Raw genomic sequence first — 19,821 nt, 5'->3', positions numbered from 1 at the left:
GAGCTAAACTGAGGGTTACAGACCACTCCTGCCTCTGACTGCCATTACCTTGTCACAAATCCTGGCAGGCAAGATGGTATAGCAGCGATCTCAGGACAACTAGAAGTGACAGATATGAGTGTGGTCTTTCAGGCGTGTTACGCCTGCTATTGCATTCCTAACTCCTCCCTAACCAGGGAGCAGATGTAAACCAGAAAAGGGGCAATGGAAGCTACAGGAGGAGTTGAGGGGCCAGAGCCAGACAGTGATGCACAAGAGCAGGCAAATTCTGTTTCCAAAGGAGCACGAAGGGAGAGTGGTCTGAGGATTGAGGGTGTTCATACATCATCTTTTAGCATCTCCACTAGCTCAGAAAGTTTCCTGAGGATGACCCCAAGCCCTGTCTGGGTCCCAAGACCACATTCTGCCCCTGCCCAGGGTCCACGTTTGGTCAAGTGAGTGCTGTAAGTTTATGAGGCTGTGGCCAGGGCCACAAACAGAGGCCCTGAGACTTTAAATTTTGTAGGATCTTTTCTGAGAGTGATTATTTTCTGAGAGGACCTAACAGTGTGGGCTTTGGAGTAAGGCAGGCCCAGCGCCAGTCACGGCTCTGCCACTGATTGTGTAGACTTTGGGCAAATGGCGTAAGCTTCTTAAACTTCAGTTTCTTCATCTGCAAAGTGGGGTTGTGAGACTTCAGTGGCAGAATGCATTGCAAACACTTTACAGCCTGGCATATAGTAAGGACTTGATAAGCAGTATCATCACCGTTATCATTATTATATTACTAGCTTGACTATCCATTGTTTGAGTGTTGGCAGCTGAAAACATTTGTGAATGAGAGGACGACAAATACCAGGAGGTTTGGAGTTGGAAAAAACTCCAGCCATCGGTTTCAAATGACCAGCACCAGCCCTGGGACCTTGGTCACTACTGACTCTCTCTTCTAAGTGCCACACTCCACGCAGCCTCCAGCCCACGCTCTGCAGGTTCTTACTGGAGAGAGGAGTATATTTTTATAATTCAAAACTTGAGATATATGGCCTGACAAGTATACCTAAGTCTACAAGGGGGCAGTGGTACAGAATACTTCAGTCTGGTTCTAGTCAAGTCATTCTAGAAAATGAGCCGAGCCAAGGGGGTGACCAAGACAGTAAAAGGACCTAGTGCCCCCTCTCCACAACTCATGTTCCTGCACAGCCAAGGGGGCTGACTCCTATTTCCACAGGACACCCTCTAGGTGAAGACACTGCCCTTAGAATGCTATTTAATAAGGGGGCGTGAGGGGGGCTGAAAAGACTCCTAATAAGATCTTAGGGGGACGTGGCAAGGACAGGAAGGGACTAGAAGTGATTTCTCAACTGATATGCTACCTGAATGGGATGCCACCCGGGCCCCTGGTACGCAGAAATGGAGATGGGAAATCAATCAAGTGAAGGACGGGGGTTATAGTGGTTCTGATTCTTAATTTTATCTAAGACTGGCTTTGCCCCTGAGAATTTCGAGGCTGCAGGGCCACGAGATCTGACGTCACTTCGAAACGGCATCGCAGCAGCCTGGGGTCCGGGGCTGGCACGAATGCTGCGGATGGGGACCAAGGGCTGTGACTGCATCTTTTTCTCGAAATCCCCCCGGGGGCCCAGAGTTGGGCGCTCCCCTACGAGCTCATCACGTGCGCAGTCCAAGCTTTGCAAACCCAGCGCAGGCCTGTGGTGGTTTTTAGGGTTTTCTTTCTTTATGATTTCCCTTCTGTTCTCCACAGCTGATGATTTTCTGCAGAAAAACGGCTGAGAAAAAGAACCTATTTCATTTCCAGTTCCCATCACTGCGATTTCCACATGGATGTGACGTTGAGTCCAGCTTCCGAAATGCCCAGGTGACTCACGCGGGGACACCCCGGGGCGGGGCGCAGGAGTTTCTCGGGCGTCGGGCGAGGCGGGGCGGGGCGGAGACGGGGCGGGGACGGGGCGGGGCGGAGCGCATCGGGCCTCCCGCGTCTCCTGCGCCGCCTAGCGGCAGGAGACCACCGGCTCCGGGCGCCCGGCCGCGTCACGTGACTGGAAAGTCCCTGGATGGAAATCCCCGGCTGTCCGCGGGCGGTAAAACAGAAAGGGAAAAAAGAGAACTGGCAGTCTGCAGCCTTGGCGGCGGCCAAGTGCAACGAGCTAGGGGCCGCGGGGGCGGAGCAGCAAGAGCGGCCGCCGGGGAAACTGCGGCGGCAGCGGCGGCGGCAGAAGAGATCCGCACCTCCGGCCGGCGCGGCCCGCGAACTAACCCCGAGCAGAGCGTCCATGGGGCGCCGCCTCCACCTGGCCCCGACCCCGACCGTGACCCCAGCCGGCTGCGCACGCCTGTCCTGACCTGCACTTGGGGTTTCTGCAGAGGATCGCGTGTCCCGAAGAGGTAACCCCCGCGTCCCTGTGCCGTCTCCCCCGGGCAAGGGCTGCGGGTGCGAATTTGGCAGCGACCCGCGGGCTGGCCCCGTCGACCTGGCCTTGGTTTTGCAGCGGTTCCAGAGGGGAGTTTGTTGGCCGTTTGTACCCGTTGTAGGTTCTGATCTGCTGAGAGTTGAGGGGGCCGCGCCAGATGTTGGGGTGACAGCCGGGATTCAAGGATCCAGCCAGCTGTTTCTTGCAGATAATGCAGAGAACTTGAAAGGTAGCTGCCTGCGGGGAGAGTCGCCCCCGGGGCCGCTTGGTCGCGGGTGGTCATTGGTGCTTTGCTCTTTGGCTTGTCTTTTTTGGAATCAAGCTCTGCATGCTTACGGCTACGTAGCCCTTGCAAACTGCTGTGGCCTCTTTCCAGATTGTTGTAGCACCAGCCCAAAGGTGTGGGATGTCTCAGGGGCAGCAAAACCCAGGGGGCGGGGAGCCAGGTCAGCTCAACTTCCCGGGGACGGCTTGCAGACACTGAGAGTTAAGCAGTGTCAGAGAAGTATGCGTGTAGCAGTGGGTGGTCGGCCTGCCTTTGGGGGCTCCAGTTTAGAGCATCTGCAGGCCCCTATCCCCCAGTCAGACTGTCTTTGTCAGCTGGGGTCGTCCCACATCCTGCCACCTGGCCTTTCAGGAAAGCCGTGGTATTAAGTAAGGAAGGAGCTCAGAACTTGTTGAGACTGCTTTGTTTTCAGTTCTCCCTGCCTCTGATCTTTCCTTGGAAAGCCGCTCTGGTCAATATCTCAGGGCAGCCTTCTGAGAGAACCAGTGTTTCAGGGTCCTCTGGACCACAGCCCTAATGTCCCAGAGTATTAAACAGCCAGTTACTGCTTCAGTCTCGGTGGTCTAAAGTGCTTCTTTTTTTTTTTTTTTTTTTCCAATTCTTTGTACAATTTTTGAATTTTTGGAGGGGTACTTTCTAAAAAGTCGATATTTGTTGATAAAAAGCCAATGACGTAACAAACATGAAAGAAGCGTTACGGGTAATGTTGTTTGTCTTTGCATATAAGGACATTACAGTCATAGCTCAGAAATTCTTTATCACTGGTCAGATTATTCTTTAATCTTAAGTGTGGAGAAGTCCAAGTCCTGGGCAGTTGGGCGGTGGGTTTTGATTTCTTTTAAGGAGGCGGTTCTGCAGGCCGTGCGAGGCTGAACCTATGAGTGAGGTGACACCGGGCTTTCAAATGTTGACATTTGCATGTCTTGCCTATGGTTCCAGCTCTCACTATTTGAGAACTTTGCTGAAAGATCTTAGGTGAAGAAGAAGATAATAGAAGAGTCAAAAAAGCAAAAAGAGGCTACAACTAGCTTGTTTCAAATCTTCCTCTTGTCTGTCTGTTTCCTTGTGAGAGAAGCAGGCACTGCAACCTCAGGAGTGGTGTCCTGAGATTAGCAAAGGGCGGGTGTTGGAAGACCGGGCTTCTCAGCAAAGCCCTTCCCTTGGATGGTGTGGGACCTACCTGAGCAGGACCGGTACTGCAGTTGCCGTGGATGGAGACTAAGGTGGTCATGTGATTTCAAGCCGGGCAATAAGGTTGTCTTTATCTTTAGCCTCAGCATCAAGCTGATGGTCAGGCAGTAGAAGTATGTGGTCAGGCAGTGCTTGTTGAGTGATGGATGGACAAATGAATGACATCGTGAAAGAGGCATTTGCCATGCCACCAAGGGGAAGTGTGTGTGATATTTTTGTCCCTTCGTTGTGTCTGTGGTCCTGCCATGATTTTGCCCAAATCCACCTGCAAGGAATATCTGACATCAAAGCACTGATTACCATTTGACCCAGAGAATGACTTCTTCCAGGCACCATCCAGCTATCAGATAAGGAATCCTGAGCTAAATCTACCACCTCTAGAAGCAACCTCAGAGTCTTCTAGTCTACCTCTCTCCTTGGAGCGGGCCATGAGAATTTAGACCATTTAATCAATGGCTTTGAGAGAGCTGAGACCCACCAGGACTGGCTTCTCTGTAATCTAAGTTTCTTCTCCCTCTTACATTGGTTTAGCTTCTTTCTCAGCTAGAGGCTTGCCCTGGTAAAGAGTATGACACAGGAGTGGGATCAACAAATGCAGTGAAACTTCCTAGGGGCTCTCTTCATGCTCTGAAAGTGTCTTTGTCTTCATTTTGGAAATTAGGATGGATGGCAAGGTACCCTACTAAGGGCCAGCGCATGTGAGCTGGCTCTCCACAAAGCTCTGCTCTGTAAAGATCCCACGTTACATCATTCCATCATTCCATGCTGTTGGCATGGGTTGGAGATGCTGGGGTTTGCCCCCCTCCTCTTTCATTTGTCCTGAGTGGTCCCTCTGGCTGAAACTTCTTTCCTTGTCTGCTTCCAGACTTTTATTTCTTTCCACCAGTTCATTGTGTTTGAAGATTTCAGGGTGAAGACAGGGTGCGAAATCCATCTGAGTGTTGGTACCTGGAGGACGATAATAAAATTTGGTTGACGGTTGAGTTGAAGTAATACAGTTAATTCTGTAATTATATAGAATATAATTCTGTACTTCCAATATCTGCTCTTGGAAGTATAGAATTTATTATTCTATTATTGTTATTATTATTCTATTTTTTATTCTGATGTTGTTAAGTTCAGTGGAGAGGTTCTGAAAGACCGCTGACTGTTTGCTCTTAAAATTGCAAAACATCTTGCTGGGAATAAGCTTTTTTGTTGGTTATAAAACATTCAGTTTAACTCTTTGTATATTATAATACATTTTACAAGTAAATGCTTTATAAATATTTCTTTTGGAGACTAAAGAGAAGAGTCCAATCAATAGCCTAGGTGGCAGCATAAAATTGCAGGATTTTTCACAAAATATTTATTATCTTTCCAGTATAGGGAGGGAGTGCTTGAAAGAGGTCAATCAAGACTTTGCCTAAGAGCAAGGGTTGCTCGGTGGTGCTGTTAGGAAAGGAGCCAGACTTGTCAGGACTACATTGTGCCTGTAACTGGCATTCAGGGCGCCTAAAATCCAGTGGCTGCCCCAGAGCGGCATCAGGATGAAGTGGGATTTTCAGTCGGTTACGAGGCACCATACCTGTTGCTGACAGACAGGCTTGGCTCCCTGACAAATGTTACTGAAAACATGGGTTATTCCCCTCCTCCTCGTTGCCCACTCCCCGCCTTCCTTCTCTTGTTTAGACTAATCTTCAAAAGTGATGTAACTTAAAACAGTCCGGTGTGAGTTCATCTTTGGGGCCAGCTAGTATCCTGGGAGTAGAGGTGACTAAGATCTTTTGCCTACCGCTTAGGGTAATGACAAGATCAAACACTGGGGTTTCCTGCAGGCAGGTATATAGGAGTCATATCAAAGCCGAGCTAACGGCATGGGGTTTTCTTTCCCTCCTCTTCAGGTGTTGGAGAGCACCATGGCTGAGCAACTCCTTCCTCTGGCTTTGTATTTGAGCAATATGCGGAAAGCTGTGAAGATAAGAGAGAGAACTCCAGAAGATATTTTTAAACCCACCAATGGAATCATTCACCATTTTAAAGCCATGCACCGGTACACACTGGAAATGTTCAGAACTTGCCAGTTTTGTCCACAGTTTCGGGAGATCATCCACAATGCTCTCATCGACAGAAACATCCAGGCCTCCCTGGAAAGCCAGAAGAAGCTCAACTGGTGTCGAGAAGTCAGGAAGCTTGTGGCGCTGAAAACAAATGGTAAGACGTGCTTTTGTCTGGGGGCTGGGGTGGCTCCCACCGGCCTGGGTGCCCATTTCTTAGAAGGTAATAGCACCAGGACAAATCGAATCTCTTAAGGCCGTAGGTACCTTAGTAGAGAGATTCTATAAGGGGCACGTAACGAAAGCAAGCTTGTTTTGTGAATATTTTAATTAAGGATATTTTCTAGTGTATGTTAGACAGCAGAGCACACTGAGGCTTTAAGAATGCATTTCTAGACACCATGCACCTATTAAGTATATGTGTACGGTATGTATGTATGACTTCTGTATGTAATTCTTGCAACTGTTTAATCATCTGTGAAATACCCTTCCTTAGCCAGTAATGGAAATATCAAAAGGCTTTAAGTTCAAAAGGAAAGCATTGTGTGAAAACTGGTAGCGTTTCCCACTGTCATTAGAAAATGCTTGTGATGATGGCCTTACACTTCTTGAATCAGTGACATTTTATGGGTTAACCAGTGACTGTTGTCAGCTCCTCCCTTACCTGGGTTCTGTTGCCTACAATCCCATGATATGAACTAGAAAGATACTTGAGATTTTTAGTGCAGGTTTTAGACCTCTACTTCATGTTTTTTTAGGGATTCCTAGTACTGTACTGCATTTCTTGCTGTCTGTGACTGTCTACCCAATGGCCTTTTATGACTAGTAGGTGTTTCCTGTTCTAAGCTTTACTGTTTTGTTTTTTATTTATTTCCTTTGAGCAAGAGTATGCACATCACAGAAACGTTCGAACATACTGTTTCATGCAGATACAAAATTCTACTTTATAAATGTAGCGAATTATTACAAGAAGCAAGTAGACTGCTTATGGTCTTAAGTAAGGCCTTTTTCTCAAAAGGCTCCTGTCCTCAGATCAGTGACAACCCTAAACCATCCCAATCAAAATAATACGTCGAAGGGCAAAATTAGTACATCCTTGTTGACAGTGAGATGATAAGAACATCAACTTAAATAAATTGGAACATTCACTTTGGCCATTTTTGACTTGGGTAACTTGGCATGATTGAGGGACATGTTTTTTTCCTTTGGTTCTGGAAGTTAGCATTACCTCAACATCTTGCTTTTATTTTTGAAGCATAGATTCTTAGAAACATAGAAAGAAAACTGGGGCTACGTAGTGTTTACGTTGTTCTTGGCATTAAGTCAAGTGATGCTTAGAAGTAGGTAATTATGTTAAGTCATCATCAAGGGGTTTATGTTCCTGACAGTCTGTGGTTTTAACTCTCTCCCATTTGGTTACAAAAAGAGGTGGGAGAGTTGGAAAGAAGAGATTCTGCCAAATTAGAAATGTGGTAGAAGGAGAAAAACCATATTATCATGAACTGAACTGAGATTTTAGGGTTCACTTGCTCTGGTTCCTTAAGAGAAAAAAATGGAATATAAAAAGTAAATACTTGCTTTGCAAAGATAGGTCATTTAAATCAAGGATTCACGCTCCAAACAAAACTACAAAAGCAAGTGCATTCTGATATCATTTTCTGAGAAGTAAGGATTTTTAGGCTCAGAATCCTTTTATTTCACCACTTGCAAAAAAGTTCCTTAAATTTCTGGACAAGGAAGAAAAGATATTTAGGGGAAGGAAGGAAACAAATGACTTTTCCTCTCTGATTTTTATTAGCACTTTTTTTTTAAGCCTTCCCCCTATAGGAGGGCTCTACAAAGTCAATGGTCTGTTTGGGGAGGGGGTGATTCACAAGTTTGCATTTGAGGATATGAGACTGTGGTGAATGAGGAAGGGAGTAGGTGGCATAAAATTGAAACTTCATGTGAAAAATTCCAACGTCTATTGGCTGCAGCGATTTCACTTGTATAATGAGTAGCCCTATTCCAGCTCACCCTGACCACACCCACTTGGAAAGTCCAGGGTGCACTTCGCACTTTAAATGTCTACACACCAGAACAAAAAGTACAATAGCTGTTGCTCAATTGCTAGTCAAATAACTTAGCGCTGGGGAATTCCAGATGTTACTTAGGGAATTTTATGCTGGTGCATCTCAATAAAGAACTGAAAGTAAGCACAAGAAGAAAAAAAGCCTTATCTTTGCTCTAGATTTTGCAAAGGGGAAATTTCAACAGAATGCAGTTGTTGCTACATTTCTGCCAAGACACAAGCCTTGAGCGATCTTTTTGGTTCATTTGTTTGACTGTTTATTTAGCTAGTTTTTCTAAGTGTGTAAATTGAACGGATACTGGCTGCAGATATATTTTTGAGGGTTTGTTGTTGTTGTTGTTTACAGTTGACTATAATTAAGATTTGATAAAATTTCAAATAGCTTTATTGCCCCATAGAACAAAGTAAGAACACGATTGAACTTTTCTTTATAAAAACAATTATGCACTTCCCAAAAGAGACTAAGGAGTTAACTTTTTTAATATTAAACAGACCTCCAAAATGTTTATTCTTTGGAGTTCAAAAAGCAATGCAGTCTCATGAATTGTGGATTTTAACCTATAAAAGTAACAAAGTGATAGAATAAAATTAGACCTACCTTTTTCTCAAAAGGCTCAAAATTCTTCAAGTGCCAGCCCTAAACGCTGAATTATTTTCAAATGTAGACATCGAGGCCCTCTTTAACTCTGAAAAAGGACTCTAATTGCTAACAGGCGGGTTCACACAAGGCATTTCTGGGGGTGAGGTGGGCAGGCAGTAGGTAATTCAGCTTCTCAATCCCACTTTACAGACCAGGAGAGGAAGCTCCCAGGCCCCAAAGGCTGTGGTGGGATGGTCAAGTCATGTACCGCTGAGTCATGGCCAGACCGTCCCTGTCTAGTAAATGGAGCCAGACCAGCTTCCTAGTTTGAGCATGTTACCCTGGGGGTTCTCTCTCAGAGTCAGAGAGCAATAGTGCCAGCGTCTTAGCCAGAAAATCAAGGCATGTTAGGAAGGAATGGACTTCAGAGATCATAATCCAATGTCCTCATTTCCAAAGGAAAAATACTCAGACGTTAAGGAATTTCCCCCCAAGGTCACCTAAACTAGTTAGGGCAGAGCCAGGCTGGAACCAAGGGCCCCTGACTCTCGGTCCCTGGTTCCTTGGCTCTGTTAGTATCATTCATTAAAAATAAGAGTTCAAAGAATGATATATTTTTCTTTCGTTAAAGCTGTCATCACCTTGTGAAATGTTACCAGTTAGCCCTTCGACTAAGACATTAAACCACTGGCGTTTCTCACAAGCGCTATTGGGTCCCCGCATGGTAGCCGTAAGGCTAGTTTATTCTGTAAACCCCTGCTAGGCCTTAGATGTAGATTGCTTGAATTTGCTTCCCTTCTGTCCTCAGGTGACGGAAACTGCCTCATGCACGCTGCTTCCCAGTACATGTGGGGTGTTCAGGACACAGACTTGGTCCTGAGGAAGGCGCTCTTCAGCACCCTCAAGGAGACGGACACCCGCAACTTTAAATTCCGCTGGCAGCTGGAGTCTCTTAAGTCTCAGGAATTCGTGGAAACGGGGCTTTGCTACGATACCCGGGTATGTTGTGTTTCCTCATCAAGCATCTATTGACAGAGCTCCATGGTGGCAAAACAGTACCTTCGGCCAGTCCCTGCTCTCAAGGAGCATGTGATTTGCCGGGTCACATGAACTTGGCAAAGCAGAGTCGATGGAAAACACCAGAAGCCTCCTGTGGGATGGACCTGAGGCTCTTGTCACTGCTGGGGGGCTCCAGGGCAGCAGCTTCCCAGCTGGGGAGTCATTTTAGAATGATCTTTCTGATCTTGGGCTTCCCTGTGGTGTTTTAGTTGTTTTTCAGTTTGATTGCCCTTCTCATGCTTTACTGAGCGCCAGCCAATCAAATTCAGACGGGTGCCTCCCCATTTTCAGTCACAAGTTTGGGATTTTTGTGCACATTTGGATGAGGAGCGTTGACATTATGCCTCATCAGGGATTTTTTTGAAAGCAGGTGCTGTCCCCATCCTCCCCTACTTTTGAGTTTGCCTTGTAGTGGAAAAAAGTAAGGGAAGAAAACCAAAGTGGGGACAAAAGGGTGATCGTTTAAATGATAATTTCAAGAAAGGGTAAAAGTAAGCTGAGTGATACAAGTGATTGATTATAGAGTGAAGCCAGAATTGTTTTTTAGTGCAGAGTACATTCAATGATTTCCTTTCTGTCCCCTTAGAATTGGACTGATGAATGGGACAGCCTTGTCAAAATGGCATCCACGGACATACCAGTGGCCCGCAGTGGACTTCAGTATAATTCACTGGAAGAAATACACATATTTGTCCTTTGCAACATCCTCAGAAGGCCGATCATTGTCATTTCAGGTGAGATGCCTGCTGAGGGCTTACCTGTATTTAAGTGCTTTTCAGCTTTAGCGCTTTACCTCTTAGCAAAACCCATGCTACCAAAGTTACAGGAGACCATAGTTGAATGGAATCTGATGAAAGCCACGGAGGGCCTTATTGTTTCTTTCTGTTTCCTTAAACAGACAAAATGCTGAGAAGTTTGGAATCGGGTTCCAATTTCGCTCCTTTGAAGGTGGGCGGAATTTACTTGCCTCTCCATTGGCCTGCGCAGGAATGCTACAGATACCCCATCATTCTCGGCTACGACAGCCAACACTTTGTACCCCTGGTGACCATGAAGGACAGTGGACCTGGTGAGAAAACTGAGCATCTATTCACATTTGTACTTGCTGTTAGATACTGGTACACCCCGTTCCTCCTGAACGTCAGGGTTTGCTTTTTTGCTCCTTATTGAAAGTCTCATTTAAGTGTATTAGTTTTTATTGAAATACAGTGTTCTGTCAGTTGTTTAGCAACAGTGATGCAATAACAGTCATCGTAATGTGCCCGCAACTTTTTGTCTATAGTTTGGGAAGTACTTTCAGCATGTTAGTGGCAAGTAGGAGATAATATATATTACTGCTACCATTTCTTAATTAGCCCATAATACAGTGCCTGGCATGGGGCAGGTAAATGTCTGGCAGGTTAGCTATTATTGTAGTAGCTTAATGAGGAACTAATAAGGCACTTTACAAAGGCTTAGGTACATTATTTCATTTCACTTCATCTTCACAGCATCCCTGTGGATGCGATAGCCTTATAGTACAGATGAGGCACTTGAAGCCCAGAGAAGTTAAATAACTTACCTGATGTCACAGAGATGGATGGTAGCAAAGTCAGGACTCGAACCCAGGTCGGTCTGGTTCTGAGTGTGGGATTTAACCAATAAGACCTACTGTCTCCAGGCTGCTTAATATGCTGTGGGCCTCCTGGAAACCGTGTAGGGTTTTTTTGGTTTTTTTGGATTTTTAAAATTTTGTTTATTTTTGGCTGCATTGGGTCTTCGTTGCAGTGCGCAGGCTTCTCATTGCGGTGGCTTCTCTTGTTGTGGAGCACGGGCTGTAGGCGCATGGGCTCAGTAGTTGTGGCTCCCAGGCTCTAGAGTGCAAGCTCAGTAGTTGTGGCGCACGGGCTTAGTTGCTCCGCGGCATGTGGGATCTTCCCGGACCAGGGCTCGAACCCGTGTCCCCTGCATTGGCAGGCGGATTTTCATCCACTGCACCACCAGGGAAGTCCCAACCGTGTGTTTTTTATTAGAGTTTAGCACAGTTCGTTTCCCCATTTGATTTTGTGGCTAGATAATACTTTTCCACTCTGTAGTTGTATCCTTTCTGCATTTTCAAAATGTAGTCATTATATATATGGCCTCACACATAATCTCATTTAGTAGAATCATATTTTGCTGATGTGTTATTTTTTTCCCTCAGAAATCCGAGCTGTTCCACTTGTTAACAGAGAGAGAGGAAGATTCGAAGACTTAAAAGTTCACTTTTTGACAGATCCTGAAAATGAGATGAAGGAAAAGCTCCTGAAAGAGTACTTGATGGTGATAGAAATCCCTGTTCAAGGCTGGGACCATGGCACCACCCATTTAATTAACGCTGCAAAGTAAGCAGTTTGTTTTTTGCTCTATCCTTTGTCATCTTTAAGCTGCTGCTACCCCAAAGACCAACAGTAGAGTTATTTGAAGCTGGTTTCCTCCAGCGTGAAACAAGTTTAGGGGCTTGTGTGTGAGTCAGAGACAATCACTTCAGGTAGCACTAACTTGGGTTTCAAATGGGAACAAGTAATTTATCCAAAATGATTTTTCTGCATATCTGGATGCTGAGCGTCAGCCCTGTGGCTTTAAAAAGTACGTTCACATCAAGGATGGGTTGTTTTTTTTTTAATTGCCCTAGTGCTAGACTAGCAAGCGAAAATTCTTAGAAACAAAACACTCATTCTCCTGGCTTCTGGGTAAGGCAGACACACCAGACACAGACTGAGCTGTAGAATGTGTTTATGTGGCAGGCACGTGACTTTGCCGCATGGGGTGGGGAGGAGAGACCCAGAGTGCAGGTTGTACAGATATCAAAATTGTAAACACTGGCTTGATGATAAAGAGATGCCTATTTCCTAGAACTTGAAATGCACAAGACCGAGAAGGCCTAAGAGAATCGGTTTCTCAGAGTGGAGATGAACAAATTACAGAGTCAGAAGTCAGTAGGTAGCGCCTGATGGTGTGTATGCCTCTTAGTTACTGCTGGTGGCAGTTACCGCCAATAGAGACCAGGTGCACGTTTAAAATTAATAAAGCAAAATACAGAACACATTACAAGGTAGTTTGTACTATAAAGTAAGCTCATCGCAAATGAATACCCTGAATAATGTTTCACTAGAAATTTGATCTCTGAGAAGTTAGAAAGTAAAAGTGACTTTCTCAAAGAGGAAGAGGGTAATTAAGTGTAGAAGCAGCCCCTGAGTAGCCCTTTCTTTAGAATTATCTATAATTTGGGGTGGACCAAAATTAATTAAATAAGACTGATTCTCGAAATAATGACGTCTTCTCAACAGTATTGGACTGTGTTACGTTAGGGGTGCAAAGTCTTCGTCATAGGCTGCGTTTCAATGAATGGTTATGAAATTATCACCACAGTCCACATTTTAAAAGTTTGCTCTATGATCTAGTGGTGTAAAATCATGTGTGTGTGTGTGTATGTGTGTAGTCTCATGTTTTTCCTTTTGGTCTTTAGGTTGGATGAAGCTAACTTACCCAAAGAAATAAACCTGGTAGATGATTACTTTGAGCTTGTCCAGCACGAGTACAAGAAGTGGCAGGAAAACAATGAGCAGGGGCGGAGAGACATGCACCCCCAGAATCCTTTGGAACCTTCCGTCCCCCAGCTTTCTCTCATGGACATCAAATGCGAAACGCCCAACTGCCCTTTCTTCATGTCCGTGAACACCCAGCCTTTGTGCCACGAGTGCTCGGAGAGGCGGCAAAAGAAACAAACCAAAGCCCCAAAGCCCAGCTCCAAGCCAGGTCCTGAGGCGCTGCCCCGCCTGGTGCTCGGGGCCTCCCGGAGGGAGGCCTGGAGCCCCGAGGAGCCCGCCGGGGGTCCCCACTCAGCCCCTCCGACAGCACCCAGTCTCTTCCTGTTCAGCGAGACCACGGCCATGAAGTGCAGGAGCCCCGGCTGCCCCTTCACCCTCAACGTGCAGCACAATGGCTTCTGCGAGCGATGCCACAACGCCCGGCAGCTCCCCGCGGGCCACCGCTCGGACCCCGCGCAGCATCTCGACCCCGGCAAGTGCCGAGCCTGCCTCCAGGACGTCACCAGGACGTTTAATGGGATCTGCAGCGCTTGCTTTAAAAGGACTACAGCCGAGCCCGCCCCGAACCTCAGCTCGAGCAGCCCCCTCTCCTGCCACCAGCGCTCCAAGTCTGACCCCTCACAGCTCGCACAGAGCCTCTCCCCGCACGCCTGCCGCAGAGCCGGGCCCGAGGCTCCCTCTGGCCGCCGCTCCCCGGCCGCACGGACTCCAGGGGACAGGACGGGGACCAGCAAGTGCAGGAAAGCGGGCTGCATGTACTTTGGGACTCCAGAGAACAAAGGCTTTTGCACGCTGTGTTTCATCGAGTACAGAGAAAATAAACGTGAGTGAGAGGATGGGTTTCACCCCTGTTTCAAAACCCCACGTAGAAGGCAGTTTGCCCCTGAAGTTCAAGAAGGGAGCCCCTTCAAGAAGGGGCTGTGGCGTAGAGTGTGCCTTGCGTGGGGGGACAGTCACAGTGGCTCTGCCGGCACATGTGGAAGCAGAAGCACAGAACAGCATGTTCCAAAACCCACAAGAGCCCTGTGGGTAGAGTTCAGAGAACTTGTTTTTATAAGGTCATGTGGTGTAGTGTTTGTAAGGTAGAATTTAAACGAGACTTCTTTTGAAACTCTGGCATACTAGGGAAAATGCAAAACCTGATGAGCGGTAGCTGGAAAGAGAGCGGCCTTCACTGACGTTGTAAGAGTCCATTTGTGGTTTTTGAAATCTCAAATTTGAAAGAAGGACGGGCACTTTATGTCTCTGCTTGTTCTGTTACTGTGACCGACCAGTGCGGCATGTTCCAAAGGGAGAGATCTGTAAAGTCAAAGATGTTTTTATTTTAGTATTATTTCTCTTGGTTATTTTGCTAGGTTTCTGAAAGGTTGCTCTCGTAGGTAGAGCGCAGCTGGTCTAATCTGCATTAGGAACCTGTCTGTTTCTCTGACGTCAGCATCTGTCCGCTTGGTGAACCGTACGTGTTGCTGATGAGCCTCTGCTCTCTTGTAGATTTTGTCCCTGCCTCAGGGAAAGCCAGCCCCACGGCCTCCAGGTTCCAGAACACTGTCCCCTGCCTGGGCAGGGAATGCGGCGCCCTCGGAAGCAGTGTGTTTGAAGGATACTGTCAGAAGTGTTTCATCGAAGCTCAGAATCAGAGATTTCATGAAGCGAAAAGGACTGAAGAGCACCTGGTGAGACATCTTGAGGGACATCCCCCTCTCCTGTGGGCCCGGCCTCCTTGCCGGAGTGATAAGCAGGCTTTCCTCCCTGCTGAGTTCCAGGGAAAAACCAGGGGAAAAGTCAGCCTGGCCCCCAGGGCTGGAAGCGCAGCAGTTCCTATTGATTTTCATGGCCTAAGTTTACTTTAGATTCATTTTAAGAAGCAAATAAAACCAGCCGTGGAATAAAACCCGTTAAAGCCTCCGAAAAGCCAAATGGCAATCGGAGACTTCTTGGATTTGTAGCAGAAGTGCAGACTTTCTTAAATAATCCTCTTATTATGAGATAGAAGGAAGAGGCAGAACATCCCGGGTGCCTCCACTTACTGGCATATAAGAAAAGCAAACATTCATTGATAGACGCCTCTCCTACTGGTTGGAGGGTGGTAGGGAATCAGTCTAAATGAGGGCACCTTAGTATTAATCCAGACGGAAGCGAGCCGGGCCAGCCTTTGCCGGCCTCCGTGTTAGGGTTGGTGGTTCCACCGGGCCTCCCTGGGGCCAGGTCTGTTCTCATGGGATGGGGAGGAGAGGTCCTTGGAGGCTCCCCCTGTCCCCTTGGTCAGGCAGATGCCCTTCACCACACCCAGCCCTTTGTAGAACCCACACTGTCGGATGAGATGGCACCGTGTGGTCCCTGAACAATGAACGTGACAGTGGTTCTCTCTGCTTTCTCCACCCAGAGGGCGAGCCAGCACCGAGACTTGCCCCGAGCCACCCAGAGCACCTCCTGGCCCAAGTGCACGCGGGCCACCTGCAGGGACGTGCTGGCCTGCTGTAGCCAGGAGCTGTGCATGGAGTGCCAGCACCTCGGCCAGCGCGTGGGCACCAGCGCCCGGCGGCCCGAGCCCGTCCCTGAGGAGCCCCCCACGCAGCGCTGCCGGGCCCCCGCCTGTGACCACTTCGGCAACGCCAAGTGCAACGGCTACTGCAACGAGTGCTTTCAGTTCAAGCAGATGTACGGCTAACCTGACCCAGGGGGCCAGCCCCGGCCCGGAGGGGCCTGGAGCCTTAGCCCGCACGGTGCTGTGTTCTCTGCGCCCCCGGTGCCACCCGAGGGTCCGGCCCTGCACGGCGGGCCCAGGGTGTCTCTGAGCAGGGGAGGAAAGACGCTCTCGGTCACCGGCCTGGCATCTGAAGCGTGTGACTGGCCGCAGGTGGTGCGGGCTTCAGCCCAGAGCTCCTCCTCCTCTCCTTCCAAGCAGGCGGCCAGGAACCTCATGGACTCAGAACGCGTGCCAGGACTGCTGCGTCATCTTTCGAGAAAAGGGGAAAGACGCAGGTCAGGCGGGCTGGGAAGCTCGGAGCCAGTCCCCCTGCCCTCCATCAGCAGTTCTCGGAGATGGCGAGCTGAGGCCCGCAGGCCCTGTGCCAGAAGCTCGGGAAGCTCAGGGATAACGGGCAGACGCGGAGTGCCAGTCGTTCATGGTTTTTCCCTCCCTGCCTCGTTCCTTTCCCACGGAGCCGGCAGAAGCAGAACCGTCCACAGACTGATGCCGAGGCTGCTGGGACTGAACAAGTCCACGGTGAAAAGCACACCAGCTGCTCCTTGCGATATGCACCTTGTAAAACTCAGAGTATTCTCAGTGGGCACATGTGTAACTCTGTTGGTGATCACTGTCTTTACTTCTAAAGGTTAACTTGAACTGAGGTGAGCATAAACCTGTATACATGCATAATGGCCCCTTGTGTTATGTATGAGGGAATTTTGTTTGTTTGTTACGTTGTGCTGCTGCCCCAGAAGTTTAAGTAAGAAGACTGACTGATAATAATAACCTATTTTCTGGTTGTTGTAGGGGCAAGCACAACTCGTAGACACAGCCCACGTGAACTCCACCAGCAGACTTTTGTGTCTGTGTAATCACTTTATTTATTTTATTGCAAACTTTCAGGTTATTTAAGTGAAGCTGTTTCTTCTGGTCCGCAGAAATTGCTATACTGTCTTCTTGAGATAACATACTGGCTCTCAGTCATGTTATAGACACAGCAAACTCCTGACCACAGTAGGGGAGTCGACCTTTTCCACACATTTTGGAAAGAAGAAGTCGCATCGAAAATAAATTCATTAAACTCTCACGCTTCCTCGTGAAACTTTGGCCAGAGCCACTTCCCAGCCCTCCGATGAGAAACCGTTCTCCACAGTGTATAGATGCTTCTGCGTATCCTACCTCCTTAGAGAGACGATTGGGAAGGAGCAGGGATGAGATTGGAGAAGGTCACGGGGAAATATGGAGCGTTTGGTGATGGTTTTGTTTGCTGTGTTCATGCTCTGTGCTGGGGTGCAGGGCAGTGACCTCGTGGCCACCTTAGCATTGGGACAGCACAACCTTGTAACCATGAGTACGAGGAAATTTCTTTCTGTCCTTGGCCTGCAGTTTCTCTGTGTGTTTTGTGTTGCTTTCATACTTGTTCTAGAAGAAAAAAGAAGGGAAACACATTGTCCCCAGAGGTAAAGGCTGCTATTTTTTTTTTTTCGAGGGTCTGGACTTAAGACCTGAAAATTTTGGCAATCCATAACTAACTCTCCATAGTCTTTACTTGTCCTACGTGATGTGTTTTCCCCTTGAGATACCATAAGCCTTTTTCCGTGACAGATCTCTTTATAATGTCTTTCTAAAGATTTCAGATAAACTTCAGTGTTTTCATTTAGTTCTTTTGAAGTTGCTATTTTAATATTTTATATGTATCAACATTTTCATTCTTAATGTGAATAAATGGAATTATTTATACTTATTATAGAAAACATTTGAAATTTGCACATTTAGTTGTCTCTGATAGAAAACTGTTGACTCTCTATTGGCTTTCTTCAAGTTTTCCTAAATTTAAATGTAACTTTTCACAGAAGTCAAGATTAAAAAGTAAATTATTTAAGAACAAATTTTGATGTTTTCTGTTTACGAACGGTGAAAGAAAAAGGCCCCAATATTAAGACCACACTTCCCAAACAACTTTATTTCAAGGAACACCTGGGCTGGGGGTACATCTCCCACCCATAGATATTAAGAGAACTGACTGTTAAGGGTAAGGCATCTGGTTTAACAGGGAAGGCATGGAGGCCCAGAGGGAAGTAGGGAAGACGTGCCGGTGCCTGTTCCCTGTGCTTCTCTGCAGTTTCCTGCCCTCAGCCTTACTGAAGTACAGAGAGAAAAGACAAGGGGGAGGAGCAGAGAGAGACAGGAAGGAAAGAAATCAGAGGGGAGGAAGAAGTGTAAGGCTTCTGGGTCAGATCTTAGAAGAGGTGACCTATGACGGTGCTGGCCATGAGCGCCGGTGGCACCAGTGTCCTGGGAAATTATGAATGGCCCCTTCTTCCACCCAGTACAAGTGTACCTATAGAAGATTAATGCCGAAGGACTGGGCAGCTCCTGGAGTCTCTCTTTTTTTTTTTTAAAGCTGCCCAGGAGATTCTGATCATCAGCCAGATTTTAGAACCATGCGTTTAAAGAAATATTTATAATTATTTCTAAACTTACTGTGGGAAATTGTAACATACAAGAAAACAGATAAGAGTATCATGAGCCCCCATATATCCATCATCCAGTTTCAACAGTTAGAAACATCTTGCCAAGTTTGTTTCATCTGTCACCTCTTTTTTTTTTTCTGGATTATTTTAAAGCAAATTCCAGATATTGTGTCCTCACACTCACATATACATCAGTGTGTATCTCTAATTGATAACAATAGGTTCTTTTGAGACCAGAGGCCGAACTCGGGATCTGACAAGATGGCCGGGCTGCTCCGCAGGATTATCAAGGACACCCAGCGTTTGCTGGCAGAGCCAGGTGCCGGCATTAAAGCAGAACCAGATGAGAGCAACGCCCGTTATGTTCATGTGGTCACTGCTGGCCCTCAGGATTCCCCCTTTGAGGGAGGGACTTTTAAACTTGAACTATTCCTTCCAGAAGAATACCCAGTGGCAGCCCCTAAAGTACGTTTCATGACCAAAATTTATCATCCTAATGTAGACAAGTTGGGAAGAATATGTTTAGATGTTTTGAAAGATAACTGGTCCCCAGCACTGCAGATCCGCACAGTTCTGCTATCGATCCAGGCTTTGTTAAGTGCTCCCAGTCCAGATGATCTGTTAGCAGATGATGTAGCGGAGCAGTGGAAGCCCACCGAAGCCCAAGCCATAGAAACAGCTAGAGCATGGACTAGGCTATATGCCATGAATAATGTTTAAATCTATCCGATCATCAAGTGTACATCACTTCTCCTGTTCTGCCAAGACTTCCTTTTTCGTTTGCATTTAATGGACACAGTCTTAGAAACATTACAGAATAAAAGCCCAGACATCTTCAGTCCTTTGGTGATTAAATGCGCATTAGCAAATCTATGTCTTGTCCTGATTCACTGTTGTAAAGCATGAGCAGAGGCTAGAAGTGTCATCTGGATTGTTGCGAAACGTGTAAAAGCAGTGGCCCTTCTCTGCTTTTATTCATTTCCCCATCATGGTTTGAGTATAAAGCACTGTGAATGAAGGTAGTTGTCAGGGTTAGCTGCAGGGGTGTGGGTGTTTTTCTTTTTCTTTTTTTTTAAACATCTCTATTGAAGTATAATTGCCTTACAATGGTGTGTTAGCTTCTGCTTTATAACAAAGTGAATCAGTTATACATATACTATATGTTCCCATTTCTCTTCCCTCTTGCATCTCCCTCCCTCCCACCCTCCCCATCCCACCCCTCTAGGTGGTCACAAAGCACCGAGCTGATCTCCCTGTGCTATGCGGCTGCTTCCCACTAGCTATCTATTTTACATTTGGTAGTGTATATATGTCCATGACACTCTCTTACCCTGTCACATCTCACCCCACCCCCTCCCCATATCCTCAAGTCCATTCTCTAGTAGGTCTGTGTCTTTATTCCCGTCTTGCCACTATGTTCTTCATGGCCTTTTTTTTTTTTCCTTAGATTCCGTATAT

General features: G+C 46.9%; 2 protein-coding genes across 2 annotated transcripts; both read left to right on the top strand.

The window, feature by feature from the left end:
• The first annotated feature begins 2,106 nt into the window (after positions 1-2,106).
• On the top strand, positions 2,107-17,729 carry TNFAIP3 (TNF alpha induced protein 3). Its single transcript, XM_059941114.1, has 9 exons — positions 2,107-2,382; positions 5,769-6,078; positions 9,381-9,571; positions 10,218-10,365; positions 10,530-10,700; positions 11,814-11,994; positions 13,119-14,023; positions 14,692-14,873; positions 15,584-17,729. The coding sequence occupies exons 2-9, from the start codon at positions 5,784-5,786 to the stop codon at positions 15,866-15,868; spliced, it is 2,358 nt and encodes a 785-aa protein (XP_059797097.1). The 5' UTR covers positions 2,107-2,382; positions 5,769-5,783; the 3' UTR covers positions 15,869-17,729.
• An 895-nt stretch (positions 17,730-18,624) lies between these two features.
• Positions 18,625-19,083, top strand: LOC132376253 (ubiquitin-conjugating enzyme E2 N-like). Its single transcript, XM_059941915.1, has one exon. The coding sequence runs from the start codon at positions 18,625-18,627 to the stop codon at positions 19,081-19,083; it is 459 nt and encodes a 152-aa protein (XP_059797898.1).
• The last annotated feature ends 738 nt before the right edge of the window (positions 19,084-19,821 follow it).

This window comes from Balaenoptera ricei, chromosome 12, assembly GCF_028023285.1.
Source record: "Balaenoptera ricei isolate mBalRic1 chromosome 12, mBalRic1.hap2, whole genome shotgun sequence".
In the NCBI taxonomy this organism is placed as follows: domain Eukaryota; kingdom Metazoa; phylum Chordata; class Mammalia; order Artiodactyla; family Balaenopteridae; genus Balaenoptera; species Balaenoptera ricei.
The sequence above is the reverse complement of the archived record's forward strand: the minus strand, read 5'-3'. Positions and strand labels throughout refer to the sequence as shown.